Source organism: Bos mutus, chromosome 4 (genome assembly GCF_027580195.1).
Source record: "Bos mutus isolate GX-2022 chromosome 4, NWIPB_WYAK_1.1, whole genome shotgun sequence".
Classification (NCBI taxonomy): domain Eukaryota; kingdom Metazoa; phylum Chordata; class Mammalia; order Artiodactyla; family Bovidae; genus Bos; species Bos mutus.
In genome coordinates this window covers 26,365,918-26,381,831 of record NC_091620.1, presented here as the reverse complement: position 1 = coordinate 26,381,831, position 15,914 = coordinate 26,365,918, and the positions used below count along the sequence as shown (strand labels likewise).

Here is a 15,914-nt window from a genome sequence, read left to right as displayed (position 1 = left end):
TCTGCATGATGCTGAATCCTCAAGCCAAGAAATTCAATACAAATTGGTTTAGGAAAATCCCTAGGAATACCACAGGACTCCCTGGGAATACCACAGGAATCCCTAGGAATACCACACAGCCACAGAAAGCAGGAAAGAGCTCTCCAAGCATGTTTCATAACCCAAGGTATATCTCACTAAATAAATGGAAATCTCACTAAAAAGTGACAAGTCAAAAACACCTACTGAAAAAGAATTCATAATAAAATATTAAAAGCTAGACAAGAAAGCAATCCATCATAAGGAAGAATTGGCAGACACAGCAGACAGGACAATTAACACACTAAGAACGGTGCATAATAGAAAAATATGACAAGCAGTGTATAAGTTTTCTTAAAAGTGTTAAAGATGAAAGACAAGAAAATAAACAATAATGAAAATATTGCACTATGAAGAAAAGCAGCTCATTGAGGGAAAAAACCCAAAACTTTAGGAAATGAAAGATACACCACTAAAGACTCAATGCATTAAACAGTAGACTTGACCCAGCTGGAAAGAGAATTGATGAACTGGAAGATGAGGCTGACGAAATTGTTCAAAATAACGGGGGAAAGGGGAAAGTAATGAGATACAAAATATGAAAGAATAGTTAAAAGACATGAGGAAAAGAACACTATATATATATGTGTGTGTATATATATATATATATATACACACACATATATATTATATACTCATAGACTTTTGGGCTTCTCTGATAGCTCAGTTAGTAAAGAATCTGCCTGCAATGCAGGAGACCCCAGTTTGATTCTTGGGTCAGGAAGACGCGCTGGAGAAAGGATAGGCTATCCACTCCAGTATTTCTGGACTTCCTTGGTGGCTCAACTGGTAAAGAATCTGCCTACAATGCGGGAGACCTGGGTTTGATCCCTTAGTTGGGGAGATCCTCTGGAGAAGGGAAAGGCTACCCGCTCCAGTATTCTGGCCTGGAGAATTCCATGGACTATACAGTCCATGGGGCAGAACGAGTAGGATATGACTGAGCAACTTTCACTTTCACTTTCACTTTCAAAGACTTGCACTGAAATGCCACCAAAGGATATACTTCATAAGAAGGAAACTGAAATAAGAAGAAAGGCATGAAATGCAAGAAGGAATGATGAGCAAAGAGATTTATAAATATGTTCGTCAATCTAAACAAGCACTGAAAGCCACTGCTGGTGGAATGTAAATTGGTCCTGCTGCTTCATAGAATAATTTGGCAATACTTTGTAAAGTTTAAGGTGCATGTATCCTATGATCCACAAATTCTACTTCTAGGTATCCACCTTAGAGAAGTGCTTACATATACGCCAAAGAGGCATACACAGCACTGTTGATCACAGCATTGCTTATGATCTGGAATACTGAAAATGTCTTAAATGCCCATTAGCAGAGGAATGGATAAATAAATTGTGGTATATTCAAACCATGAAACAGTATTCAGCAGTTAAAATTTATGAAGTGGCACTATATGAAACAGCATGAATGTTTGCATTTAAAAAATAATACATTTGAATCAGTTCTAATGAGGTGGATGAAACTAGAGCCTATTATACAGAGTGAAGTAAGCCAGAAAGAAAAACACCAATACAGTATACTAACACATTATGTGGAATTTAGAAAGAAGGTAACGATAACCCTGAATGCGAGACAGCAAAAGAGACACAGATGTAGTGAACAGTCTTTTGGACTCTGTGGGAGAGGGTGAGGGTGGGATGATTTGGGAGAATGGCATTGAAACATGTATAATATCATATATGAAACAAATCGCCAGTCCAGGTTCGATGCATGATACAGGGTGCTCGGGGCTGGTGCACTGGGATGACCCAGAGGAATGGGATGGGGAGGGAGGATGGAGGGGGGTTCAGGATGGGGAATACATGTACACTCATGGCGGATTCAAGTCAATGTATGGCAAAACTAATACAATATTGTAAAGTAATATAAATAAATTAATTAAATTTAAAAAATAAATATATTTTTAAAACACACAAACCAGTATTGTCTATTGTTTGTTGTTGTTCAGTCATTAAGTCATGTCTGACTCTTTGTGATCCCCATAAACTACAGCATGCCAGGCTTTTCTGTTCTTCACTGTCTCCCGGAGTTTGCTCAAACTCATTTCCATTGAGTTAGTGATGCCATCCAACCATCTCGTCCTCTATCGCCCCCTTCTCCTCTTGCTCTCAATCTTTCCCAGCATCAGGGTCTTTTCAAATGAGTCAGTTCTTCGCATCAAGTCCCAAAGTATTGAAGCTTCAGCATGAGTCCTTCCAATGAACACCCAGGACTGATCTCCTTTAGGATTGACTGGTTGGATCTCCTTGTTGTCCAAGGGACTCTCAAGAGTCTTCTCCAACACCACAGTTAAAAAGCAACAATTCTTCAGCACTCAGCTTTCTTTATAGTCCAACTCTCACACCCATACATGACTACTGGAAAATTCATAGCTTTGACTAGATGGACCTTTGTCGGCAAAGTGATATCTCTACTTTTTAATATACTGTCTAGATTTGTCATTGGAGAAGGCAATGGTGACCCACTCCAGTACTCTTGCCTAGAAAATCCCATGGTCGGAGGAGCCTGGTAGGCTGCAGTCCACGGGGTCTCGAAGAGTCGGACACGACTGAATGACTTGACTTTCACTTTTCACTTTCATGCATTGGAGAAGGAAATGGCAACCCACTCCACTGTTCTTGCCTGGAGAATCCCAGGGATGGAGGAGCCTTGTAGGCTGCCATCTATGGGGTCGCACAGAGTTGGACACGACTGCAGCAGCAGATTTGTCATGGATATTCTTCCAAGGAGCAAGTGCCTTTTAATTTTGTGGCTGCAATCACCATCTGCAGTGATTTTGGAGACCAAGAAAATGAAATCTGACACTGTTTCCACATTTCCCCCATCTATTTGCCATGAAGTGATGATAGGACCAGATGCCATGATCTTTGTTTTTTTGAATGTCGAGTTTTAAGCCAGCTTTTTCACTCTCCTCTTTCACCTTCATCAAGAAGCTCTTTAGTTCCTCTTCACTCTCTGCCATTAAAGTGATATCCCCTGCATACCTGAGGTTTTTGGTATTTCTCCTGTCAATCTTGACTCCAGCTTGTGATTCATCCATCCCGGCATTTCACATGATATACTCTGCATATAAGTTAAATAACCAGAGTGACAATATGTTGTCCATTGTTTGTAAATACATATATTTAAGTAAATATATAATAGATGGGCTATCTGAATCAAACGTGTCAAGAAATGAACAGTTGTTAAATTTCAGTGGTAAGTGCATGGATATTTATTATGTTACTTTCTGTATTGTACTTTATGCATCTTTAAAAGATTTTCTTTTTTTTTCTTTTTAATGAAAGGATCTAGGTATTTAGAAATAAGGGTAAATGGGGATAAATGGCTGCATCGGTCCTCAGAGAGGATGATCTGCTGGGATGGGATTAGGAGGGAGGCCGAGTCCTGGGTCCAGGGATTATGAGGATTAATTCAGATCATCCCCCTAAGCTGATCACCTGGTTGGCATTCCCAGCACTCCAAGCCCTTCAGAGATGTATCTCTGGACCGCAGTCCACTTCCCCCCATACCTCCTGCCTCCTATCTCCACTCTCATGCTCAACCCATTACTGTTCTGCTCAGGGATTACCCACATTTGGGTCCCTAGAATAGATTGGTTCAGGTGTCCCCTGAATACTCCTCAAATCAAGGGTAAGTGATGACCTGCACCCAGGACCCAAGGAGAGATTAGTCCTAATACTCAGGATCAGAGCTCCCTGAGGAGAGCCTGGACCCTTGGATGTTATAGTTGACAACTGCCTTCCCAGTCCCTCCCTCTATTAGCCAAGAGGTCAGCAGTCAAGGTCTGCTAACTGACCCTGCTGGTCAGTCAGAACCAGAAGGAGCTGGGCTGGTGCAGAACAAAGAGTCGCTCTGCTTCCAGCATTAGACTCTGTCATTTCTGGGAACCCTATGCCCTTCATCTTCCTGATGCCAACCCCTTCCACCATCCCTGACAAGCACTCTGCTCCCCAAGTTTTGACAAACCTAAAGTCTGCAGCAGTCCCTCTGGAAGGGGTCTGGGTGGACTTGCCCAGCAGTCTTTCCCCACAGCTGGATCACATTAACCACAAGGTCTGGAGTGGAGCCCTATCCCCCAGGGAGCACAAGAAACATCTTGATCTGTGCTCACCATCTCTCTGAGCACATACTGAGCTGGAAGTATGAGAGGAAGGAAGAAAGGTGAGGAGAGGAGGCAGGGTGTGGAGGGAGGGAAAGAGAGACAGAGGCTGAGAGGCAATATTATTGTCAACAGGCAACACTGAACTCCTTGAGTGTGAGATCATATACTAAATGATAAGCAGAATATACAGATGTGAAGTTGGGAGATTTACCTTTACTCATTCATTCTATGTGTAAGAGAATTTGTCAGATGCTAGAGATACACAGAAGACCATGGTAACTTCCCAGTCTTCAAGAAAATGGGCAGACAGAAAATTAAAAACCTGACCATGACAACCCTGAGTGACTGGCACTGCCCTAGAAAGAAAGGAGGATAGGGTGTGTATAATGGGGTGGGAGGGGGAGTTAGGAAGGGCTGCCTGGAGATGACTCCCTGCTGAGTGTTGAAAGATAAGTAGGGGATGTCCAGGTGAAGAAAGGTTCTCCCCTGAAGAATATGGAGGGCTCGTGAACCTGGGAGCCTGTGGCGGTGACAAAGACAATATATGCCAAAGACCTTGCGAGTTGATGGGCCAGAGGAGGGATTGGTGTCTGTCCCTGGCTTAGGAATCTCCCAGTGCTTTTCTGGATGTCCTGGGACGCCCCAGTTCTCAAGTGTACCAATATTTTTCCTAGCTAAGACCTTCAGAGATGTGAGAACAATTGCTTCTTCAAGATCTGGCCCCTGGTAGACGTTCCTTGAATGAATGATGAAGTTAAGTGACATAAGCCCACGGAAGTTTCACATCTCCCATTTTTAAGAGTGTAAATCAGCAGTGCCCACCCTGAACAGGCTATGCGTGCAGGATGAGTGGGGGTCATGCTCGCAGCCCACCGGGAGTAGGGCTCGTGGGAAGGCAAGCGGTGGAGAAAGGCGGCCTTCGGACACTAAGGACTGTGTAGGGCCACGGAGCCGCCGCTCCTAAGAGGGTCCCTGCTTCTGGCTTGGTGAGGGGCGCACTCAAGGACAACAGAAGGATCAGGGCCCCGAGTTCACGTATCCTGGCCTCAGTTTCCCCGCTCCTGCCCTCACACAATTCTGAGTCTGGGGCGGGTGGCCGGGGTCCGCGCCGACTGCGGAGCTGGGGGGCGCGCCCTGCGCCGTAGGGAGCCAGAGGAGTGGAAAAGCATTCGCGTGTTTTCAGGAAACAGGCCGGGAGGGTCCGTCCATCCTTTTGGTTTTCCTGCCTCATCACCGAGCGAGACGGGATCCTGGCACACGGAGCAGAGGGGGTCTCCCCGCGCAGCCGACTCCTAGCTGCTCGCACTCTCCGCGCGGGTCTCCTCCCATCGCCCGCTCGCTTGGCCTCGGGGAACTCGGGAGCTGCGGCTGCAGACCGGCTTCCGGGCGGCGGCGGGGGCGGTGTCAGGTGGCCCGGCCAGGCCCCGCCCCCTCGGCCGGCCCGCCCTCCCTCCCCGGCGCACCCGGCTCCGGTACCCGGCTTCGCGGCGGTGGCGGCGGCGGCGGCGTCTGCTCCGGGAGGCAGCTGCGGTGGCGAGAGCGGCCATGGAGGCGGGCGCCGGGGCCGGCGCGGGCGCCTCGGGCTGGAGCTGCCCGGGCCCAGGTCAGAGCGCCCCTCCCTCACCTCACCAATGCCTCTCCTTCCTCTTCTCCATCTCTCCTCCCCCCAGACCCCCACGGCCTCTGCCCCCTCCGCTACTCCCCACCTTGACGTCCGAAGTCTTCCTCCTCCCTCCATCGTGCCCCCAACCCGGGCCCGGTCTCCATCTTTCCCGGCTGGGTCTTCCCCACACTGGCCGCATCCTCCTTGGCAGTCCCTGCCCTGAGCCTTCTCAGTCTCGACTCTCCAGCCTCATACTGCTTCCAGCCCTAGGGTCTCTACAGATCCTGCACCCGCTCGCACCCCTAAAGCTTCTGAGCGCGGGGCGCGGGTGGGGTGGACGAAGTCTAGGGAGCGATGGAGGGGAGGGGAGGGGCTCCGGTCCACGCGACCCCCGCCAGCCATCGTCGGCCCCCCTCCCCACCTTCCCCTTAGGCGCACTACCTCACCCTTTCAGCCTCTTTACTGGCTCCCACCCTCTGCCATTCTTGTCCATCTTACCCCCCTGTCCCCTCTGGGCTAAAGAGACACACACCCTTTCTGCCTATGCAAGGGAGAGGAGCCTGGAACAGAGGTTGCAGAGGAGGATGGGCAGGGCAGGGCGGGGTCCCCAGAGGCCCAGCCTGAGGGGCAGCTTGGGGAGAGGAGTCGCAGTGCCTGGCAGAGTGAGCCAAGTACTTCCACCGGAATGAAAACCCCAAGGGCTCCGAAGGGCTAGAAGGTGTGTCCCTTCCCCTCCTTGCCTCACCCCAACCACCCTGGCACCCCACAATCCCTCCTCTCTCCCTGCTCATAGGACCCACAGTGACCACTTTAGGCTCCTTTGAGGTGTCCGAGGGTTGCGAGAGGAAGAAGGGCCAACGCTGGGGGTCCTTGGAACGGCGGGGTATGCAAGCTATGGAGGGTGAGTTTTCCCATAAAGCTTTCTTTCCTTCCCCCTCACCCAATTTTCCTTCCTCCCTCTGACCCTCCAGAACTCTGAGCCAGGATACACACCTTCCCCCTAGTTCAGCTCAGCACCTGCTAGCCCTCCTCAGGGCTCAGGCTTTGAGGGAAGTTCAAGGTACATCCTTTTGGGGTTCTAATCACCAGCTAACCAGGTTGTGTGTCCCGAGGGAGCTGCCAGACAGAGAAAGAGGCCTCTTTGGACAGAGCTTTGAAGCAGCCTTTCAGCAGGGGGTTTGTTCTCTCTGCCTCCCGACCCAGATCCCAAGCTGTCTCTTATTTTGAAAAGCAGGGAAGTGAGCATGTGAACTGTCTTTCTGGTGCTGCCACCACTGACTTCAAATGGAAGCCTGGTGGCTTTGGTTCTCTAGGCTATCTTACTGCCTGAAAGAGGGAGCCTGGGAAGGGGGCTGCTGAAAAGGCCAACCTCCCAACACATGTGTATTCCCACCACACCCATGTGACTTGGCAGTTGCTGCCAACACCCAGAGGATGCTAGAAGGATGCTGGTCCTGTTGCCAGGACTTCCTGTGAAGGGTCCCAAGGTCCCTGTGCACATCCAGTGTGGACAATCTTGCCCCCCCACCCCCCCACCCCGGGGAGACAGATGATGCCAGGAGTCCCAGATGAATCTTAGGCTGTGGTTACTGGACAAAACCAGACCAGAGATTCAGAATTTTAAAACAAAACAGTTGCCATCCAGATAAGGTTTTGCTATTTAGAGGAACTGCATTGCAGTAAAGGAGGGGGTGCTTGCCAGCCAGAGACTGGAGACCAGCACACCCCAGTTTCTTAACTCATTAAAATGGCAGGCTTTCTTTTACACACAAGTACAACCTATGACTTCCCCCTAAAAACTGCCTTGTGGTCAGCAGGGGAGGAAAGGAGACCTCCAGACACTCAGCAGGGAAAAGAAAAGTGGACTTGGTAGAAAATTTCAAAAAGGCTATTCGATGGAATATGTTTGGAAGGGCCCCAGTGTTTGTCCAGTAAATCCTTTAGATCACTTCATTCAGATGTTCTCTTTCTCTGCCTACTGACAGGCAACACTTTCTTATCATGGAAAGGTTAGTTTTTCACAAGCCACTTGGATCGTTTGTAAACTTTGTACAAACCCCCAAACTGTAATTCTTGCCCTGTTTGGCTTAAAGACACACCCAGTGTCTGAATCCTTTCTTGACTACTTGTACCCAGAGACAAGGATGGAAGAAGCAGATATCCTTGTGCAAGCTGGTCCCTGGCTGTTCAGTCCACCTGAAGGCAGTCCTTGGAGGCCCCAGAGGCAATATTGGTCCAGAAAGCGCCTGGGAGGGGGATGGATACCTCCAAACTTGACTCTCACACCTCGGGGCTCCTCAGGCATGCAGGTGCTGCCCAGGGGCTCCTTGGGGGACACCAGGTGGCACTATTATACCATCTCTGCCCTCTGAGGACAGTGAGGTGGAGGGCCCTCTAAGGACTGGGGAAGAAAGTTGGCTGTTACTGGCGGGATGTTGCGGGGGGTTCTCTCCTAGGGGAAGTGTTACTCCCAGCTCTCTATGAGGAGGAAGAGGAGGAGGAAGAGGAGGAAGAAGAGATGGAAGAAGAGGATGATTCAGGGCAGAAAGGTGGCAACGCGGGCTCCCTGTCGATGAGCAAGCACCGAGGCCTGAGCCTCACGGAGACGGAGCTGGAGGAGCTAAGGGCTCAGGTGCTGCGGCTGGTGGCAGAACTGGAGGAGACCCGGGAGCTGGCAGGGCAGCACGAGGATGACTCTCTGGAGCTGCAGGGTGAGCACCTGTGATGGGGCTGGAGGGCTTGGGCCCAAAGGCACTGGGTCCCCAGCCTGACACCAGCTCCCCTGTCCTTGCAGGGCTCCTGGAGGATGAGCGGATGGCCAGCGCCCAGCAGGCAGAGGTGTTCACTAAGCAGATCCAGCAGCTCCAAGGTAATTTCTTGCACTTGGACTGGCGGGTAGGCAGTCATCCGAGTACTTGTGTCTTGAGGGTTTAGCAGAGGCACAGCAGACCAATGGAGCCGAACTCGGTACTTTCTCCTCACTTTCTTCTACTATTCTTACCCTTTTCTCCTCATCTCTCCATTACCCTCTTAATTTCCGTTTTTTTTTTTTTTTTTTTGCACCTCTAACTGACTCTTCTGTCCCCCTCCTCCTTCCCTTTTTTTGCCCTCCCATTTTAACCCCCTTTTCTTGAGGCTAACTCCCTCTTCTCCCCTCAGTCTCTCCCCTTCTCATCCCTTTTTCTTTGTTCTCCTGGTCAGTGCCAGGGGTAGGTAGTCAGGGTTGAATTGCAAACCATATTACTTTTTCCCCCATCCCTCCAAGAGCATCATGGGAAGAGTGGTGAGCCAATGAGAAGTGACAGGAGGGGACTCAGATGAGAATGCTTCTCTTGCTACCGAGGACCGAGCTGCTGCTGCTGCTGCTGCTGCTAAGTCGCTTCAGTTGTGTCTGACTCTGTACGACCCCATAGACGGCAGCCCACCAGGCCCCGCCGTCCCTGGGATTCTCCAGGCAAGAACACTGTAGTGGGTTGCCATTTCCTCCTCCAATGCATGAAAGTGAAAAGTGAAAGTGAAGTCGCTCAGTCATGTCCGACTCTTAGCGACCCCATGGACTGCAGCCTAGTGGCCCCCAAAGCCCTTTTGTTTCTAACGCCCACGTCTCTGGGAAGCAGCAAGGCAGGCATCCTACAGTCCACTGTGCCACCAAATAAAGAGGCAGGTTTTGTTACATCTGTGGGCTTTGGGAAGGTTTTGGGGAGCTGCCCTAGAAAACTGCAGGGACTCTCCAGGCAGAACTGAGATCAAGCCAAAAGAGAAGTATAAATGGAAAAATAAGGAAGGCTGGCAAGCAGGCCTGGAGAGGAGCAAGCCAAGGTGGGAGAGGAGGAGGGAAAGAGGAGGGAAAGAAGACGTAAGCAAAGGTAGAAAATAAAACAGGAAAAGTAGACAATAAAGGTGCTGAGGTGGGGGGGAGGTAAAAGTGTTAGTCACTCAGGTCCGACTCTTCACGACCCCATGGACTGTAGCCCACCAAGTTCCTCTGTCCATGGGATTCTCAAGGCAAGAATTCTGGAGTGGATTGCCATTCAGGGAGGGAGAGAAACTGCAGGAGCCATGTTGCTCTGGGGAAAGAGTGTGAGCATTGTTCTCAGGTCACCTAGATTCTTGAGCCCAGTTCTGGCACATAACAAGCTTTGTGATCTTGAGCAAGTCACTTTTATCTTTCTGAGACTCAGTTCCTTAGCTGTAAAATAGGGCTGACTTATATGCTTTATCAACCATTTATTGAGTGCCTGTATACTTGGAGGACTAGCTATGGACAACGTAGATCAGATCCCTGCCCTAATGAAGAGTACATTCTGATGGGAAAGGCAGAAAACAGACAAACACCATCAGTTCAGGAAGAAAATATAACAATATGATATGGATGGGGGTAAGATGGAAGTGTATTTTTGATAGAGTAGTTAGAAATGTCTGAGAAGGGGTCATTTGAACTAAGACCTGAATCATGAAGAAGATCTGAGGGACATGCACACCAGGCAGGTGAATTAGCAACTGCAGAAGCTCAGAGGCAAAAATAAGCTTCATGTGTTTGAGGGATATCATGGCTGGAGCAAAGTGCATGTGGGGGATTTTGCTAAGAGAGAGTTCTGAGAAGTGGGAGAGTTCAGATTACAGAGGACCTTATAAGCCAGCTGAGAGGTTTGACTTGTATTCTAAGTATAGTGGAAAACATGGGAGGGTATTAGCCAGGGCTGGAGGGATATGATCCACTTTACATTCTTAAAAGAATATTTTGGCTACTCTGTGGAAATTGAATGACAAGAAAAGAGTCAAAACAGTTGAGTCTGGTCAGCAAATAATTGCAATAGTCCAGCAAAGAAATGGTGGTTATTTGGATTAGAGCAGTAGAAATGGAGATGATTGAGAATACAATTTGAAATTTAGAGCTCTCAGGACTTGCTGAATTGGATTGGGGGATAAGAGAGGCATGAAAGATGACTTTGCCTTGAGAAACTGAATGGATGGTGGTGTCATCTACTGGAATGCGAACAGCTTGACAAGGAACAAATTTCAGGGCTAGGAGAACCCTTTAAGACATGTTTTCTACATGTTGAGTTTGAAATGGCTATTGACATCTAAGTCAATATATTAAAGGAGGCTGCTGGATATATGAATTCAGAACCAGGGGAGAAATCAGGACTGGGGATATAAATTTGGGAGTCATTAGCATATAGATTACATTTGAATCCATGGGAGATCACAGTGAAATCACATGGAGAGATACAGGAAAAGGAGAGAAAAGGGTTCCAGGGATGCTCTGAAAGTTAAAAGTCTCACAGGCAAGGAGAAATGAACAGAGACTGAAGCAGGAGGAACCACTGAAGCATTTGGTGACCTGGAAGCCAAGAGCAGAAAGTGCTTCAAGGAGACAGTGATCAGCGCTGTCAAAAGTTGCTAAGTAAGACAGCCATTGGTTTGGGCAAGACGGAGGGCTCTGAGACGTTTCAGTGAAGATAGAAACCTGACTATACTGAGCTTGAAGAGGAAAGGGGAAGTGAAATGGAGAAGGTTGAGTACGCATAATTCCAGTAGTCATGTCTTGGAGAGAAGCAGAGAAACAACGGAAAAGAAGTCAAGGGACAGCTCCTTGTGTTTCGTTTTTGGGGGATGGGTCACACTGGATCATGTTGGTATGATGAAAGAAAGGATCCGCTAGAGCATTAGACCTCACGTAAGCCCAGGGGTGGGATGGGGCGGGTGGTGGTGGTGGTGGTGGGGGTGCTGCAGGTCTGGGTGGTGGTGGTTTAGTCACTAAGTCATGTCCAACCTTTGCAACCCCGTGGACTATAGCCTGTCAGGCTCCTCTGTCCATGGGATTCTCCAAGCAAGAATTCTGCAGTGGGTTGCCATTTCCTTTGCCAGGGGATCTTCCCGACTCAGGAATCGAACCCGGGTTTCCTACCTTTCAGACAGATTCTTTACCCACTGAGCTATGAGGGAAGGTTTGGGGCAGGCACCCAAAGCCCACGCCACGGAGGAGTCCTTGCGCACGCGCGTTGCCCGTTTCCGCCAAGAGGGGGCGCGCGCGGCCTTAGAGGTAGCTGGTGTTGAGAGGCCGTTCCGGCCGCCACAGCCCTTCGGGGGCTGGGACCGGCCGGCGGCGGGAGGCCCCGCCCAGAGAGACCGCTTGGTGAGGGGCGGGCCAGTGAGATGGAGGCCATAACCAGTGAGTGAGAAGTGATTTTTCTGTGCCCCTCGTCCGGCTCCAGGGCCTTCGGCGTCGCCCCGATAGCCCCAGTCTCACTGCCAACCGGCGCTGGCTCTTCAGCACCCGGGTCCGGCCTTTCCAACTCCTAGCGAGGCCGCCCCAGTAAGGGGCCGCCCAGCCCAGCCTCCAGATAAGGTCCTCCCTGGTGTCCGCAAGCTCCACCCCGCTGCCCCTGTGTGTTTCTAATTAAGAGCTTTTCAAGGTTGACCCTCCGTTATTCAGTGGATCTGAGAATGTCCTTTTTTTTTTTAAAGACATAGAGGAAAACCTCAGGGATACTTGAACCTGAACATCAGGGGCAGAGTGGGGAAGTGGAGGTTTCTGACAGAAAACCCACCCGGGCCTTTATCCTAATGGCCAGTGACTTGTGTGTCTCCCCCACTAGGCTATATGCTCCAAGGGGCAGACTGTTCAGTAGTAAAAAGGGCAAGGACTTTGTTTCCTTCGAATAGGAAGGAAGTCAGAGAATCTAAGCAGAGATGTTTGGGCTTGGCACAGAGGTGATCAACTAATACTTGTTGAGTAGACTAAGTAGAGGAGACAGCTAGGATGCTTGCAGAGAAAGGAAGACTGGCAAAAGGTGTGCCTGGAACCGCACCTGTGAGCTTGGCAGTGTAGGGCCAGAGACCTTCCCCCATGCCTCCGGACTCCCCATCGGCCCAGCGTTTATGTCTGTAGTATGTCCAAGTTTTTCTAGTCAAACCTCCATTTTCTGTTCTAGTGTTTGTTTGTTTGTTTTTAATACCCAAACATACAATTCTGCACCTGTAGTCCTCAGTAAAAGTTTGTGAACTAGATGTATCCCCTGCCTCATTTATGCATGTATACAGCAAATATTTATTGAGTACATTATGCTAGGGTCTCTGGCAGATCCTGGAGCTATAATGGTGAGCAAAACAGACACGATTCCTGTCTTAATGAAGCTTGCAAGTGAAGGGGAGGCCAGCGTTTTAATAACACACACGCTGCAAAGTACAAGGGGCTATGAGAGCATTTAATGAAAGACTTCGCTTAATTTATTGAGAAGGTTGGGGTAGAGGCTAGGGAAGGTTGAAATCTGAAGGGAGTTGGGGGCAAGGGTTAGGGAGAGGCTGCCTTGCAAAGAGTTTGTGGGAAAGTCCTGACCCTCCTAACTGAATCCTAATTTCCTAATCCTGACCCCCAAATTTTGAATTCTGTGTTGGTGGCAATATCTTTTTACTCTTGCTCCACATTTAGGTTCTCCTGATTCCCAATGAGTACCTCTATTCAGAAACCCTGAGATGCTTCACAGATACTGAGAGCTCTGACATGTTTATTTTGTACATTAGAACATATTATAAAATATAGGCTTGTTGTGAAAACTATCAAAGCAGTGATATATATAATGTGGAAAGTAAAAGTCCCTCTCACATGCTAAATCATTCCTTAGCAGCAACTGTGTTTTATGGTTGAGGACTTCTATCTTTCCAGACCCTTTTCTATGTCTCTATATATTTGTGTTATATACTATACGTATAAATATTTTTGCAAAAATGGATAATACCATGTATTTTACAGCTCATTTTTCTTTCTAGTTAGTATATTATGGAAACCCTTTCATGTTTTCTCTATAGATCTACCACTTTCTTTTAAATGGCAGCCAATATTCTATTTCATCTTCTTCAATTTAAACAATCCCTTATTAATTGGCATCTAGTTTATTTCCCCATTGTTTGATTACCTTGCTATGAGCTTATATTTGAATTTCAGCTGTGAGCTCTAAATACACATTGTTTTGGGACCAGCACTTAACACAAGCAGTTCGTGGAAAATCTGAGCCTCTGTAATTTCTAAGCTCCCAGACTGAATAGATGAGAATAATCTATAAGTGTTTTTTTAGTAGGATACTTTTTGGGAAGACTCAGGGCATAAGTAAAATGCTAAAAATTAGGTCTGGTCTTTAACTGTTAGGTGATTTCTTAGAAGTACCTAATACTTTTTGCTTGGGGTAGCCTAATTTGTTTTTTTTTTGTTGTTGTTGTTTTTTTTTTTTTTTTTTTTTGCCTAATTTGTTTTTGATGCAAAGCCTCAAGATCTGCTTTCCTATTGTACCTTACTACCTAGATTGACTGTGTTCTCTTAGGTATTCCCTTTATTCCACATCAGGTGAAGCTGTACTTCTCTGATGGGGTAGAGACCAGGTTGTCAGGAGTTTCCAGATAAGAAATAAACCTGCCTTTTAACTTTGTGCCTCTAGAATACGGTTGGTTATCCTCTTGATCATCTCAATATCATCTTTGGGCTTTGCAGGTGAGCTGCGGTCCTTGCGGGAGGAGATTTCCCTGTTAGAGCGTGAAAAGGAATGTGAACTTAAGGAAATAGAACAGGAGTTGCACTTAGCCCGGGCTGAGATCCAGACTCTGCGGCAAGCAGCGGAGGACTCCGCGACTGAACATGACAGTGACATAGCCTCGCTGCAGGAGGACATCTGCCGGATGCAGAATGAACTCGAGGACATGGACCGAATCCGAGGAGAGTACGAGATGGAGATCACCTCCCTCCGTGCAGAAATAGACATGAAGAACTCTGACCCTTCCAATAGTTTCAGTCTCTCAGATTTCTCTGAGATGCAAGGTATGAGAAAGTGAGCCCTCCTCCCGGTCTGTGAGTCAAATCAAGCAGAGGGAGCTAGGCTGCAAGAAGGTGGGCTTAGATCATGAATTGGGAACCTGTAGAAGAAACTTCTAGGTGGGATTCAAGACTGTAAGAGAGAAAAGCTTGAGGTCATGTAACCAATCTATGATGGTATAAGAAACAGTACCATGGAGATGTCCCCTGAGAATTCTTCCTCACAGAGCCATCGTACATTTGTTGATTTGCCTGTGCTAAAGCCCTTCCTGCTTCCCTAGTGGCTCAGATGGTAAAGAATCTGAATGGAGGGCATGGCAACCCACTCCAGTATTCTTGCCTGGAGAAGCCCCTTGGACAGAGGAGCCTGGTGGACTGCAGTCCATGGGGTCACAAAGAGCTGGACATGACTGAGCAACTAAGCACAGCATTGCACACAGCCTTCCCCAAGTAGAAGTTTTAGGGGGCGACAAACCAGAGCACAAGACAGCTGGAGAGGAACAGAGGTTATTTCTAGTAATACATGAGGTACACAAAAGCTTAGAGCTCTGCTCAGAGTCTCCCAGTGAGTTGCTAGGCTTCATGACATCAGAGACTTTGCCTTTATTCTGAGGCTAGATTTATGATCTGAGTATAATGGGAGGCCCTGTACTAGGCCAGGTCAAGCAAAGGCAGTCAACAAGGAATCAAAAGAACTTCAAGTTTTCCCAGCTGTAACAGGCTTCTCAGAAGCGCCTTTGGACTGATATACTCTGAGAAGGAGGTTAACACAGTTGGAAGGCTTGGGCTGTTCAGAATCTCAGCTCTGCTAATTAGCAGGATAAACTTAGCCTGGTTATTATCTCACGGTTTCCATAGCTGTGAAAATTGATTAATAAAACTTTATAGTTGGATGGGATTCTGGAACAGGAAAAGGACCTTAGAGAAAACGTAGAGAAGTCTGAATAAAGTATAGAGTTTAGTTAACAGTAATATACCAGTGTTCATTCCTTACTCATGACAGATGTACCCATGGAAAGATGTTAACAAGAGGGGAAGCTGGGTGAAAATACTTCCAGGGAATTTCGCACTATCTTTGCAACTTTTCTGTAAATCAAAAACTGTTCTAACACTAAAAGTTTATTTAAAAAGGAAGAAAGAAAGAAAACCTTATAGGGCTATTTTGGGGATTAAATGAAATGCCTAGTATGCTGAAAGCACTCACACACAACTAACGCCAAGGCGGGAATCATCCGGTCTAATGCTTAGCACATGGTTAGCTTTTATTAAAGATTAGTTTCCTTCCTTCCTTCTACGGTAAT

General features: G+C 47.9%; 1 protein-coding gene across 6 annotated transcripts in view; it reads left to right on the top strand.

Annotated features, from left to right (window-relative positions):
• The first annotated feature begins 5,665 nt into the window (after positions 1–5,665).
• CCDC136 (coiled-coil domain containing 136) overlaps positions 5,666–15,914 on the top strand; it is a 28,123-nt gene continuing 17,874 nt past the window's right edge. For 5 of the 6 annotated variants that reach the window (XR_011463964.1, XR_011463962.1, XM_070369265.1 and 2 more), the window contains exons 1-5: positions 5,666–5,807; positions 6,601–6,708; positions 8,264–8,518; positions 8,602–8,676; positions 14,296–14,619. Coding sequence is in view for 3 of the 6 variants with exons in the window: in XM_070369265.1 (XP_070225366.1) it covers positions 5,750–5,807; positions 6,601–6,708; positions 8,264–8,518; positions 8,602–8,676; positions 14,296–14,619 (820 nt within the window). In the remaining 3 variants the exon portion in view is untranslated. The remainder of the gene's footprint in view (positions 5,808–6,600; positions 6,709–8,263; positions 8,519–8,601; positions 8,677–14,295; positions 14,620–15,914) is intronic. The other variant, XR_011463963.1, reaches the window with a different exon arrangement.